The 12111-nt window shown below is 53.9% G+C and overlaps 1 protein-coding gene across 1 annotated transcript in view; it reads left to right on the plus strand.

The window, feature by feature from the left end:
• The window catches only part of GALNT16 (polypeptide N-acetylgalactosaminyltransferase 16), an 84004-nt gene that overhangs the window by 54107 nt on the left and 17786 nt on the right, over positions 1-12111 (plus strand). The window contains exons 2-7 of the mRNA XM_012656101.1: positions 1008-1165; positions 3122-3220; positions 4173-4240; positions 4762-4827; positions 8145-8266; positions 10457-10544. Coding sequence (XP_012511555.1) covers positions 1008-1165; positions 3122-3220; positions 4173-4240; positions 4762-4827; positions 8145-8266; positions 10457-10544 — 601 coding nt within the window. The remainder of the gene's footprint in view (positions 1-1007; positions 1166-3121; positions 3221-4172; positions 4241-4761; positions 4828-8144; positions 8267-10456; positions 10545-12111) is intronic.

A 12111-nucleotide genomic window follows, 5' to 3' on the forward strand; every position in this document is an offset into this window, starting at 1 on the left:
GCTCTCTCGCAGGCCCAGCGGCCCTGCTGGGACCGTCCTCTAGGATTAGGCCCGTGACGGAGTCCTCATGCAAGGGTGCTGTGAGTGGGCAGTTCCCACCAGCCTTCTTGCTGCCTCTCGAGGGCCACAGCTCAGCCTGGAGCTGCTGGCTGGTGGGAGGTTGGAGTTGGGATGCACTCAGAGTTGGTGATATTTCATGGCACTCTGGGGGGCATCCGGCCAGCAGTTTGGTTCAAATAATGAGATGTCAGGATGCATCCATCCATCCATTCATCTCAGATGTGTCCTTCCCCAGTGTCTCTCGCTGGGGACTCTGGGCTCACAGGGGAGGGTGTGGCCAAGGAGGAGGGAGGCTGGGCCACAGATTCTGTCAGCCATCTCTCCCTAGCACTTAGTGCCTGTGGCCCAGTGGATCTGACGTGGGGCCATTTCACCAGCATGCAGAAGTCCCAGGGAAGGTGTGTCGCCGCCTGTGCCTTTGAGTTCTGGCAGCTCTGGCAGCAGCCTGCGAGGGCTTGCTGTCCTTACAGGCACTTTTCTCTGCGGCAGCTCGTCCAAGCCTGGTGTGTGACTGACTGGCCACCTCCTATGTGCCTAACCCAGTGCTAGGCCCAAGTCTGTCCCTAGGAGACTGTCGATCTGCAGGTGCCGGTTTGTTGTCCCCTCAGGACACCCTGTCTCGGGAGTCTGGTGCGCTACAGGACTCACCCTCCCCATATCCAGCAAAGAACATCAGTTAGGAGTGTGGGCTTCAGAGTCAGAATGACCAGTTTGAATCCAGACTTTGAGACTTACCAGCTCTGACTTGGGACACTTTTTTTTAAAGCTTCTTGAGCCTCAGTTTCCCCATCTGTACCATGGGGGAGGTAAGGATCCCCTCCTCACAGACCTGGGGTGAGGCACAAATGACATAATGCAGTTGGTTCCCACCTGGTGTGTTACTAAGTGCTTACCACGTGGTGGACCCCTCCTGCCTGTGGCCCCTCTGATGCTGACCGTTGTCTCAGGTGACAGGAACACCCTCGAAAGGGTTTGACGAGAAGGCGTACCTGTCCGCCAAGCAGCTGAAGGCCGGAGAGGACCCCTACAGGCAGCACGCCTTCAACCAGCTGGAGAGCGACAAGCTGAGCCCGGACCGGCCCATCCGCGACACCCGCCATTACAGGTATGGCCTCCTCTGTGCCGCTGAAGAAAGAAAGATTTGCCATTTTCTGGCCTCGGAAGCTCTTTCTCAGTCAGTCCTGGGGCCTTGTCCCCTCATGTCTGCTCGCACTGTGGACGAGGTTATGTCTGCGAAGCTCTACCTGGAGACCCTTCCCGGGCAGCCCTAGCCATGACCCGCCTGGTCCCCGGACCCAGAGGACCTGCTGACCCAAATCTGTGGGTTGAGGGCTTGGCCTGGATAATCTCTGAACCTTCTCAGGTGTTCCCTGAGAAACTTAAAGGGGGAAATGCCCTTGGGGCTATGTACATTTTAAAATGAGACTCTTGACGTCCAAGGCAGTGGTGGGTTGGTGAGGTGCCATATGCTGCTGCCAGGCCCTCTTAGAAGGCTGAGGTGGATAGGGCGTGTGCATGGGTGTGTGTGCACATGCATGTGTGTGTGTGCGTGCAAAGGGTATGCATGTGTATGTGCATACATGTGTGTGCACATGCACACATGTATGCATACATAGGCACATGCATGCACATGTGTGTGTGTGTGTGTGTGTGTGTGTGTAGGGGGCAAAGGTGGTGCTGGCTTTGGGGGGCAGGTCTCCTGTGGTGGAGCCAGTGTGCTGGTGTGAGCTCACTCTTCCCTGTGGCCCTCCAGGCTGCAGCTTCTTTTGGACTCCAAATTGTCAGGCTAGTTCCCGGTCCAGCAAGGCTGGGGGACAAGGACAGAGAACTGGAGCTCTGGACGTAGGCACTGGGGGCTGCCACCCAGGACGCATCTTCTTCTCCCAGCACACCCCGCTGCAGCCAGCCAAGCTCACCCCTGCCCCCAAATTCACAGGCCCTTGGAAAACATGGCTTCTCAGGGGGCAGGAGAAAATTTCCCTCCCCACTGCTATGCCACACCCCTGTCAAGGAGAATTATTGTAAAGCCTCTCAGGATTTGTCTCTTGGGGGTCCCAGGCTCGTGGGACTCCTGCCTGTCTGACCCGGTCTGCTCTGCAGGGCAGGAAATGGGCCTGGGAATTCGGGCTGTAGCTGCTGTCGGTGGAATGAATGCCATAATGAAAAAATAGTCACTGCCGGAACAGTCAGAGAGCAATTGTAATAAAGAGGATTGCTATGAGAACCAGCAGCGAGGCCGCCTTCCAGCCGCCCGGGAGCACGAATAAATGCGTTTGCAGAGAAAACAGGGCTGAAGCCTAGCGGGGCTGAAGCCTAGCAGGAATGGATTGTTTCAGCTTCCTTTTTAGAGGAGGGGGAGCCTGTGGGCCAAAAAATGTGTCTGTCGATGGCTGGGGCGGGAGCAGGACGGTGGGAAATGTCTTCAGTGTCTTCTCAGGGGCTTGTTTCACCCGGGGGACCCAGACCCCAAGAGGAGTGAGGCTGCTGTGCAAGCCGGTGGCTGCTCCCGCTGGGCAGTGACGGGGGCAGCTCCCCAGCAGGTGTGGGGGGTGGTTCTTCTCCAGATCCCCCTAAACTTCCTGAGCTGAGAGAAGGAAGACGCTCCAGGGTATCAGGAGACAAAAGAGATGTAGTTTTCCCCCTTGGCCTCCCTCTGCCCCCATTTTGTGCCTGTGGCCTGCCTCATCCGGCAGGGAGTTCTGTCCGTTGGGTCAGGGCTGCGTCCTGGGCCTGGTGCAGTGCCTGTATACAGTAGGGCGCCCTCTTAAACACGTCAGTGGATATGGGGCTCCGGGTGCTCTAGGTTTTGGGTAAAGAGCCCCCAGGCCCTGGAAGGCCTCCCCAACCCACTCCTTCCCTCTGAGTATCCCAGGCTGGGTGGCATCTGGGTGCTGGGCCAGTGTGGGCTGGAGCATGGGTGTGGAGGGGCTGGAGCCCGTGGCCTGGCTTGGGGCTTGCCTTCTCTGCTTCACGGAAGTATTCTGGGGGGCAGCAGACTGGACACAGAAAAGCCTCTAGCCTGCCCCAAGGAAGGCCGCTGACCTCCCTGCTCCCTTCTCAGTTGCCCATCCGTGTCCTACTCCTTGGACCTGCCGGCCACCAGTGTCATCATCACCTTCCACAACGAGGCCCGCTCTACCCTCCTGCGCACGGTGAAGAGGTAAGCCCGGCCGTGGCACCCTCATCGCAGTGGTGCTGCCCCCAAGGCTGCGGGTGATCTGCAGTGCCTCAGGCAGGGGAGGACTGAGATCGGGGGCTGTGGCCAGACAGCACGAGGACCAGCGGGCACAGGGAGGGAGGGTCCGTCCTCCCGAGAAGCTGCGACTGGTGAATCAGGGTCAGGAAGACCCCAGAAGTCCAACTGTCAGAGAAATGCACCAGTCTAACAGGAGGTCGGGGGCCGGGATGCAGGCAGAAATGCAGGCTCCGGGGCAGAGGGAGGCAGGGCTGGACGCTACCCTACCCCGGAGGGTAGATGGCAGCCTGGCTGGTGCCTGCTAGTGAGTCAGAGAGAGCTGCCCCTTCTGTTCTCCTCCTAAGCTTGGGCCTGTGGTCAAGTTTAACCCCCAATGCCCCATTTCCTCAATGAACTTAGACAAGAATGGGATTGGGAAAGGAGTGCCTAGTGGTATTCCAGGGAATAAAGAAGCTTGGATTTTCTTTCCCGGGGAGTAGAGAAAGAGGAGGGACAGTAGAAGGGAGGGAGCAGAGGAGGCTCCCTGAGAACACCCCACCTGCCCTATTAGGCTGGAAGGAGCCTCACCAGCCTTCCAGGCAGGCAGCTCAGGTCCAGCTGGGATTGTCCCTGGGCAGGGCTCGTTTAGGCTCAGGCAGCTTGAGCAGCTCAGCTCCACCTTGACAACTCAACTAGGGCAATGCTGCACTCAATCTGGGGTTGGTCCCAAGTGCCTAAGGGCCCAGGCAGCAGGGTCAGCCTGATCCTCCGAGGAGCATGCCGCTTCTCAGCCACCCATCAGAGCCCAGGAAGCAGTTGCCATGGCCAGTGTGCTGGCACCAGAACTGGGCCATAGGAGAGCCCCCAACAGCACAGGAAGGGTACATGGGAGGTGATCCCTAAATCCGGGCTCTTTCCATCCCCACTGCTGCTCCAGTGTCCTGAACCGAACTCCTGCCAACTTGATCCAGGAGATCATTTTAGTGGATGACTTCAGCTCAGATCGTAAGTGTTCGCCTTCTGTTTTGCACCCTCCGTACCCCCTCCATACCAGAATGCTGAGGCAAGCACTCTTGCAGTTGTCCTGGCCATTCCAGGCTGACCTCTCTGCTCCCCAGTGGGGTCCTTGGTCTTTTCTAGGACCCCTCCCTGGCCCTGCTCCTTGGTGCCAAAGGAGAAGAAAAAGGGGTGGTATTGCTTTGGATCGGACACCAGGGAGATGACATGAAAAAGAAAAACAACCAACCAGCATCAGCAGCGTCCTCGGTTATAACAACTGCCATACGCAGACAAGAGCTGGGCTGGTGATCATTGCTGGTGCGCTGTGGGGTGAGGCAATGCCACAGGTACAGGCATTCTCCAGTCTGGCCTGGGAGCAGGGCCATCCTTTGGCCAGTGATGATGACCGAGCCCCTCCATCCTCCCACCCCAGCCCTTTCCTGGGCCTAGTATGGGACAGCTCCTGGGCAGCCCCCTGGTCTGATGCCCTGTCGGAGTGAGCTTGCCTTCCTTCTCTACACCCTCAGCTGAAGACTGTCTGCTCCTGACCAGGATCCCCAAGGTCAAGTGCCTGCGCAACGACCGGCGGGAAGGTGAGTCCTGGGACCCTGGGTCCCCCTGAGGACCCATCTTGTAGTCCTCTGCACCCTCCCACTCCTTTTGGCAGCGTGGCACACCAGGCCAGCATGGCTCTGCTGCGTTCCTGATGGCTGGGGCCAGGGTCTGCCAAAGACCCTCCTTCTATCCCGGCTCGGCCCCTGTCACGGCACAACTGTAGGCAAGGTGCTCTACTTCTGGCTGCCTTGATTGTCTCTTCTGAGAAATGGGATAATGATAATACCCTTTCTGCCTTGCAAGGTTATTGTAAGGATTAAATGAGATGGGCTGTGTGGAAAGGCTGTGAGATAATCAAAGGGCAGTATAAAGCAGCTGTGACCTCACTGCCAATCAAGGGTGTTTGGGAGCACCAGCTACAGAATAGCATTGTGCATGTCACTCTAGGGCAGCGGCCCCCAACCTTTTTGGCACCAGGGACCAGTTTCATGGAAGACAATTTTTCCACAGACTGGGGGGTGGATTGGGGGGGCGGCGGAGCTCAGGAGGTGATGAGAGCAATGGGGAGCGGCTGTAAATACAGATGAAGCTTTGCTCAATCGCCCGCCACTCACCTCCTGCTGCGCAGCCCCGGTTCCTCAGTTTCATGGAAGACAATTTTTCCACGGACAGGCCAGGGGTGTGGGGGTGGGAGGGAGGTCAGAGCTCAGGTGGTGATCGCAGCCTGGTTCCTAACAGGCCATGGACTGGTACCAGACTGTGGCCAGGGGTCAGGGATGGCAGCTCTAGAGGACACAAAAGAAGTACAGTAAGTCCCTACTTATCATCATAAATAGATTCTTGGAAACTGCAACTTTAAGGGAAACAATGTATAACAAAACCAGTTTTACCGTAGGCTAATTGATATGAACCAAAGTTAAGGCGCGGTGGCTCACGCCTGTAATCCTAGCACTCTGGGAGGCTGAGACGGGAGGATCGCTTGAGGCCAGGAGTTAAAGACCAGCCTGAGCTAAGACCCCATCTCTACAAAAAATAGGAAAATTAGCTGGACATGGTGGCATGTGCCTGTAATTCCAGCTACTCAGGAGGCTGAGGCAGGAGGATCACTTGAGCCCAGGAGTTTGAGGTTGCTGTGAGCTATGATGACACTATTACACTCCACTGCACTCTAGCCAGGGCAACAGAGCGAGACTCCATCTCAAAAAAAGAAAAAAAAAAGAGTTAAGTTCCAATGGCATATTTCTAGTCACAAAAACACCACCAAAGTTCTAAAGATGAAAACACTTCTAATATTAAACATTGAAGTAAATGTGAGCTATACATACATTTAAGAAAGATTAATAAAAACAAACGAGATAGTTGTTTACCCAGTTACTCCAGGTGAGGGTCTCAGGTGGCCAGAGCCTCTCCTGGCAGCTCAGGGCGCACTCACGTACACCCCCCTGCACGGGGACAACTTAGACACACCAGGTCCCCGCAGGTGCACAGCTTTGGCATGTGGGCAGAGGCCTGAGAAAACCCATGCGGACGAGGGGAGAAGGCGCCAACTTCACATCGACAGTGGCCACGGCCGGGAATCATTTTTTTTTCTTGTCCATGGTATAACGAAACAACATTACTTGAGCACCTGCTGTGCACAACACGGTCCCTGCCCTCAGAGGGCTTATTACGTGGTCGAGGGTCAGAATCCCCCACAGCAGCAGCTGGTTATAGTTACGCGTGAGCGACGTGGGGATCGCAGAGCTGGGGCGAGCAGGGAGGGCTTCTGTGGAGGAGTGGGCCTCGACGGGGGTGCGGGTGTCGGGAGACAGGTGAAGGGGAGCACGAGAGGGCACACCAGCTTGGGGACTCTGCCAGCAAAGGCATCCGTCAGGGATGGGAACCTTCATACTAACAGCCCCTCCTGCTGAGGGCTCCTCCCTGCAGCACTCGCTTCGCCACACTCTCACATGCAGTCCTCGTAACTGCCCTCTGTCCCCGTTCTGCAGATGAGGAAACTGAGGGTTTAAGGAGGTTCAGTGATTTGTCCAGAGCAATGAATAGAGAAGCCAGGATTACATCCTGGGAACCCCACCCAAGGCCCAGCCTCTTACCCTCCCTCCCCTTATACGCCCTTCCTGTGAGAACCCAGCCCGGTCAGCAGGGGGGGTGGTGGCGTGAATGGAGAGGACAGAAGACCTTGGCAGCCAGGAGAAAGCTTTTAGACTTGATAAGGCAGATAGTGGGGAGCCATTGAAGGTTTTAGAGTGAGAGAGTGATGTGATAGATATATTTAAGAAAGACAAGTCAGGCCAGGGGCCAAGAGGGTATTGTTGAAGGAGACCTTCACGCTGGAATGGAAGTGACCAAAGAGAAATGGTTCCTAAGCCAGGGGTTGTAGGGACCGTCAGGCCTGGGAATATGCTGTCCTTGCATTTTGCCAACAATAAATGTAAATTTCTGGTTAGATGCTTTACAAATACCTGTGGAGTGGCAGGATGGGACCGATGGGCCTCAGGCTGGCTGGCCGGTTAGTGGATAGACAGGGGCAGAGTGCGAGGCAGAGGTGTGGCTAGGAAATCTCTCCAAGGAGCTGCTTGTCCTCAGAGCCCTGACAGGGAGGCCCTTCCTGCCCCACAGCACACAGGGCACAGAGAGCTGCTCCGGCAGGGGTGGGCCAGCAGGGCCTCCTGTCTCCTGACCGGGCAGGCCCCCAGCCCTGAGCAGAGAGCTGCCCAAAGCAAGGCCGTTCTCTGCCGGCCAGTGAGCAGTCGGGGACTGTCAGGAACCGGGGCAGAAGAGCAGAAGCTGACACCTGTGGGTCTCTGGGCACCAGGCCCTCTCCCTGTCGTCTCGTTTGATCCTGACAGGCAGGGACTATTATCTCTCTGGGTCTTGAGGCTCGGAGAGGTTACACAACGCGCTCAAGGTGAGCGAAGGGGCTGGCATGCAAACTCAAGCCTGTCTTAGTCCAGAAGATTCTCTCGATGCCACACATTGTGGTGGGGCTGCAGGGGACCACCCAGAGGTTCCCAGGGGAAGGTTTGTTTTCTGGTTCTCCTCAGTACCAAACCACACTTTATTGCACTTTCCACTCGCTAAGCCGTGACTGTTCACCGGTGTGTCCCCAGAGCCCAGGCACTGTCTGGCATATGGAGGGCACTCAGGGAATGGCCCTGGGGTAATGATGGTTGACGGATGGATGAGAAGAAGAAAGGGAGGGAGGGAGGAAACAAGCAGAAGTACAAAGTCAAGTCCAATCACAACAACTCAGAGGAAACCTGACGGGGCAGAGAGGCAGCCCTGGGACTTTGAGGGGATGGTTGGGAAGAAAACGGCTCGGTCCCGGCACCAACCCCTGTCTACTCTGTCGCAGGGCTGATCCGGTCCCGAGTTCGCGGGGCAGATGTGGCCGCAGCTGCCATCCTCACCTTCCTGGATAGCCACTGTGAAGTGAACACCGAGTGGCTGCAGCCCATGCTGCAGCGGGTGAAGGAGGTGAGCCGGGCTGTCCCTGGGGGCTGGGGGTCCCTTGGGACTCACCGCCATGTTCCTGGCATGCGGGCATATGGAACAGTCTTTCAAGTTGGGTGGGCATTGTAGGAAGCCTAAATGGTTTGCTTCCCCCCGAGTGACTTCACCTCATTGAGCTTTCACACCAGAAAATGGGGATAATTGTAATATTTGTCCCACTGGGTTGTTGTAAGAATTAAATGCAGTGAAAGTCTGGCGAGCTATAAAGCTCTTACTATGAATGGGTGCTGTTTTTCTCCTGGGGTGGGCAGGGGCCTGTGCTGGGAGCTTTTGGTCAGGCTGGGAGCCCTTGGGGGAGGGGGAGGATGGTGTTCTTAAAGAGAGGAGAGGGAGGAAGGCTCCTACCGCGTGCCTGCTATTCTCCAGAATGGGAAGGATTTGGGCAGATGGCAGAAAAGGATCAGATGATTACAACTCCACCATAAAAAGACAAATAACCCAGTTTAAAAATGGGCAAAGGATTTGAATAGACATTCTCTCAAGGAAGATCTACAATGGCCAGTAAGCCCATGAAAAGCTGCTCAACATCATTAGTCGTTAGGGAAATGCAACTCGAAACCACAATGAGATGCCGTTTCACACCCACTAGGATGGCTGTGAGCAAAAAGATGGACAACAACAAGTGCTGGCAAGGATGTGAACGAATAGGAGCCCTCGAATATTGCTGGAGGAATATAGTATAAAACAGCGCAGCTGCTTTGGAAAACGGTCTGGCAATTCTTCAGAAGTTTGGACATATGTTGCCATATGACCCCAGCAGGGTGTATACCCGAGAGAAATAAAAACATATGTCCACACAAAAACTTGTACACGAGTGTTCAGAGCAGCACAATTCAGAATAGCCAAAAGGGAGAAACGACCCAATGCTCATCAGCTGATGAATGGGTAAACAAATGTGGTCTATCCATACAACATACAACATACAACAGAACTGTCCAGTCTTAAAAAGAAACGAAGTCTGATACATGCTACAACATGGATGAACTTTCAAAAAACCTTACATGAAGTGAAAGGCAGTCACAAAAGGCCACACATTACGAGATTCCATTTATATGAAATATCCAGAATAAGCAAATCCACAGAAACAGGAAATGGATGAGAGTTTCTTCTTGGGGTGATGAAAATGTTCTGGAACTAGATAGTGGTGTGGTGATGGTTGTACAACCTTAAAACCACTGAATTGTACACTTTTAAATGGTGAATTTTATGGTATATGAATTATATCTCAGTACAAAAAAGCTTATAAAGAGAAAGAAGTGAGGCCCTCACGGAGCACTGAAAGACCGTGGGTGGTCTCCCCTGATCAGCCCAGGCTTCGTTATCCTGAGACGGTGGATGTGAACCGAGGGCACAGCTGGATTCCAAGTTGCAGACAAGAGGACCGTGGGGTGAACGCAGAGTGGAGGAAGAGGGGAGAGAAAGAAGAGGTCTGTTCCATGTCCCTCCATGGAGGGCAAGACAAGAGAGGGCTCAAGAAGGGTGATTAAGTTTTGCATGTGGTATATGACATAATCCACCTTGTCTCCCCTCCCACCCCCCAAAGTCTTCAGTAAAATCAGCATAATGCACTAATATTTTGGAGTTGGATCTGTGTTCTGGGAGATGATGAAGGGAGTGGCGAGTCTGAACTCAAGGCGGTTGTGGTATGAGAGGAGTGGCGGCCAGGGTACCCAGGGACCACAGGGTCCCTGCCCTCAAGCTGCCAGTGGTCCAGTTGGGAAGACTCAACTCAAACATACACAAAGGCAAATGACCTTAATCAAGCAACGGTTCAGACCAGCAACAGAACAGCCACCTCAGGAAGCACATGAGCCACTGTCCCGGGAATTGTCTAGACTGTGACTGTGGGAGCAGCTTAAAAGAGGAAGAAACCCTTCAGCTCACAGCAGTCAGGGAAGGCTTCACTGAGGAGGTGAGATTCCAGCAGAGCTCAAAATGAGGTGCAAGAAGAGGCTGGAAGAGCACATGGGAGCCAGGAGGGAACTTGCAGAAGCCTGGCTGTGGTGATGCAGGACAGCTCCCAGGGGCGGCCCTGGGCACATCATGCAGGAAGCCCTGAGTGTCCCATGTCCCAGAGAGGCCTGCTCCCCAGAGACGGCAGCTGGGCCCTTTTCCGCAGAGGAGTCCCTCGCCTCACTCGCATCTCTCCCCTAGGACCACACCCGCGTGGTGAGCCCCATCATTGACGTCATCAGCCTGGATAACTTTGCCTACCTCGCAGCATCTGCTGACCTTCGCGGAGGTGGGTCCTGCTCCCAGGGGAGGGGCTCTAGACCTGAAAGGAGGTAGGTGAGGGCAGGCAAAGCCCTGGCTTGGTGCTCTTCCCAGCTGTGCCAGAGGGTCTCATACCCCCCTGCCCCTGAAGAGAAAATGAGGAGGGATTTCGTGGAGCCCTGGGGTTGGGGACAAAGGGCCAGAGCTGGCAGTTGCAGGCTCCTGGCACAGTCAGTGGCAGAGCCAGGCTAGTCTCTCATCTTTCCCTCCCCCTAAACATTGACACATCCTTCCCGAATGCTGTGGCCCCAGTTCAGGGACCACAGCTACAAGTCCTGGCAGAAGGCCATGATGTAACAACAGCTGTCTTAAGAAGGGGGGATCCCTTGGCCTTGCGTGAATTCCCAGTGTGTACACCCCAGAGGTGGTTAAGACCTGTGCTGAGTGATACGGTGACAGTTAGCACATTTGGTTATTGAGCTCTTGAAATGTGGCTAGTCTGGAGAAGTGACTAGTTGGAATTGAGATGTGCTGTAAATATAAAAAACACAGCAGAGCCAGGCACATGGCTCACGCCTGTAATCCCAACACTTTTGGAGGCGGAGGCAGGAGGATTGCTTGAGGCTAGGAGTTCAAGACCAGGCTGGGCAACACAGTGAGATCCTGTCTCTACAAAAAATAATAAAAATTAGCCAGTCATGGTGGTACACACCTGTAGTCCCTGTTACTTAGAAGGTTGAAACGGGAGGATTGCTGGAGCCAAGAAGTTTGAGGCTACGGTGAGCTATGATTGCGCCACCCCACTCCAGCCTGGGTGACAGAGTGAGACCCTGTCTTTTTTTTTTTTTTTTTGAGACAGAGTCTCACTCTGTTGCCCGGGCTAGAGTGCTGTGGCTTCAGCCTAGCTCACAACAACCTCAAACTCCTGGGCTCAAGCGATCCTACTGCCTCAGCCTCCCGAGTAGCTGGGACTATAGGCACATGCCACCATGCCCGGCTAATTTTTTCTCTATATATATTTTTAGTTGTCCAGATAATTTCTTTCTATTTTTAGTAGAGACGGGGTCTCGCTCTTGCTCAGGCTGGTCTCGAACTCCCGACCTTGAGCGATCCACCCACCTCGGCCTCCCAGAGTGCTAGGATTACAGGTGTGAGCCACCGTGCCCGGCCCAAGAGACCCTATCTTTTAAACAAAAACAAAAACAAAACAGGGTTCCAGGACTTAGTGTGAAAAAATATAAAATATCTCATTAGTAATTTTATATTGATTACATGTTGAAATGATATATAATATTTTGGACATATTACCTTAAAAACATTTTATTCAAATTATTAATAATTTTATATGTTCTTTTTTCTGATGTGACTACTAGAACATTTTAAATTATGTATGTGGCTTACCTTTGTGGCTTGCATTATATTTCTTTTGGATACTGCTCTGGTCCAGACTCTAGTGCTGGGCTGTTCAATACAGTAGACAGTAGCCACATTTGGCTATTTAAATTTAAATTAATCAAAATTAAATAAAATTTAAAATTCAGTCTGTCACACTAGCCACATTTCAAGTACTCAATAGCCCCATGAGGTTAGTGGCT

Source organism: Propithecus coquereli, unplaced genomic scaffold, assembly GCF_000956105.1.
Source record: "Propithecus coquereli isolate 6110/MARCELLA unplaced genomic scaffold, Pcoq_1.0 Scaffold5, whole genome shotgun sequence".
Classification (NCBI taxonomy): domain Eukaryota; kingdom Metazoa; phylum Chordata; class Mammalia; order Primates; family Indriidae; genus Propithecus; species Propithecus coquereli.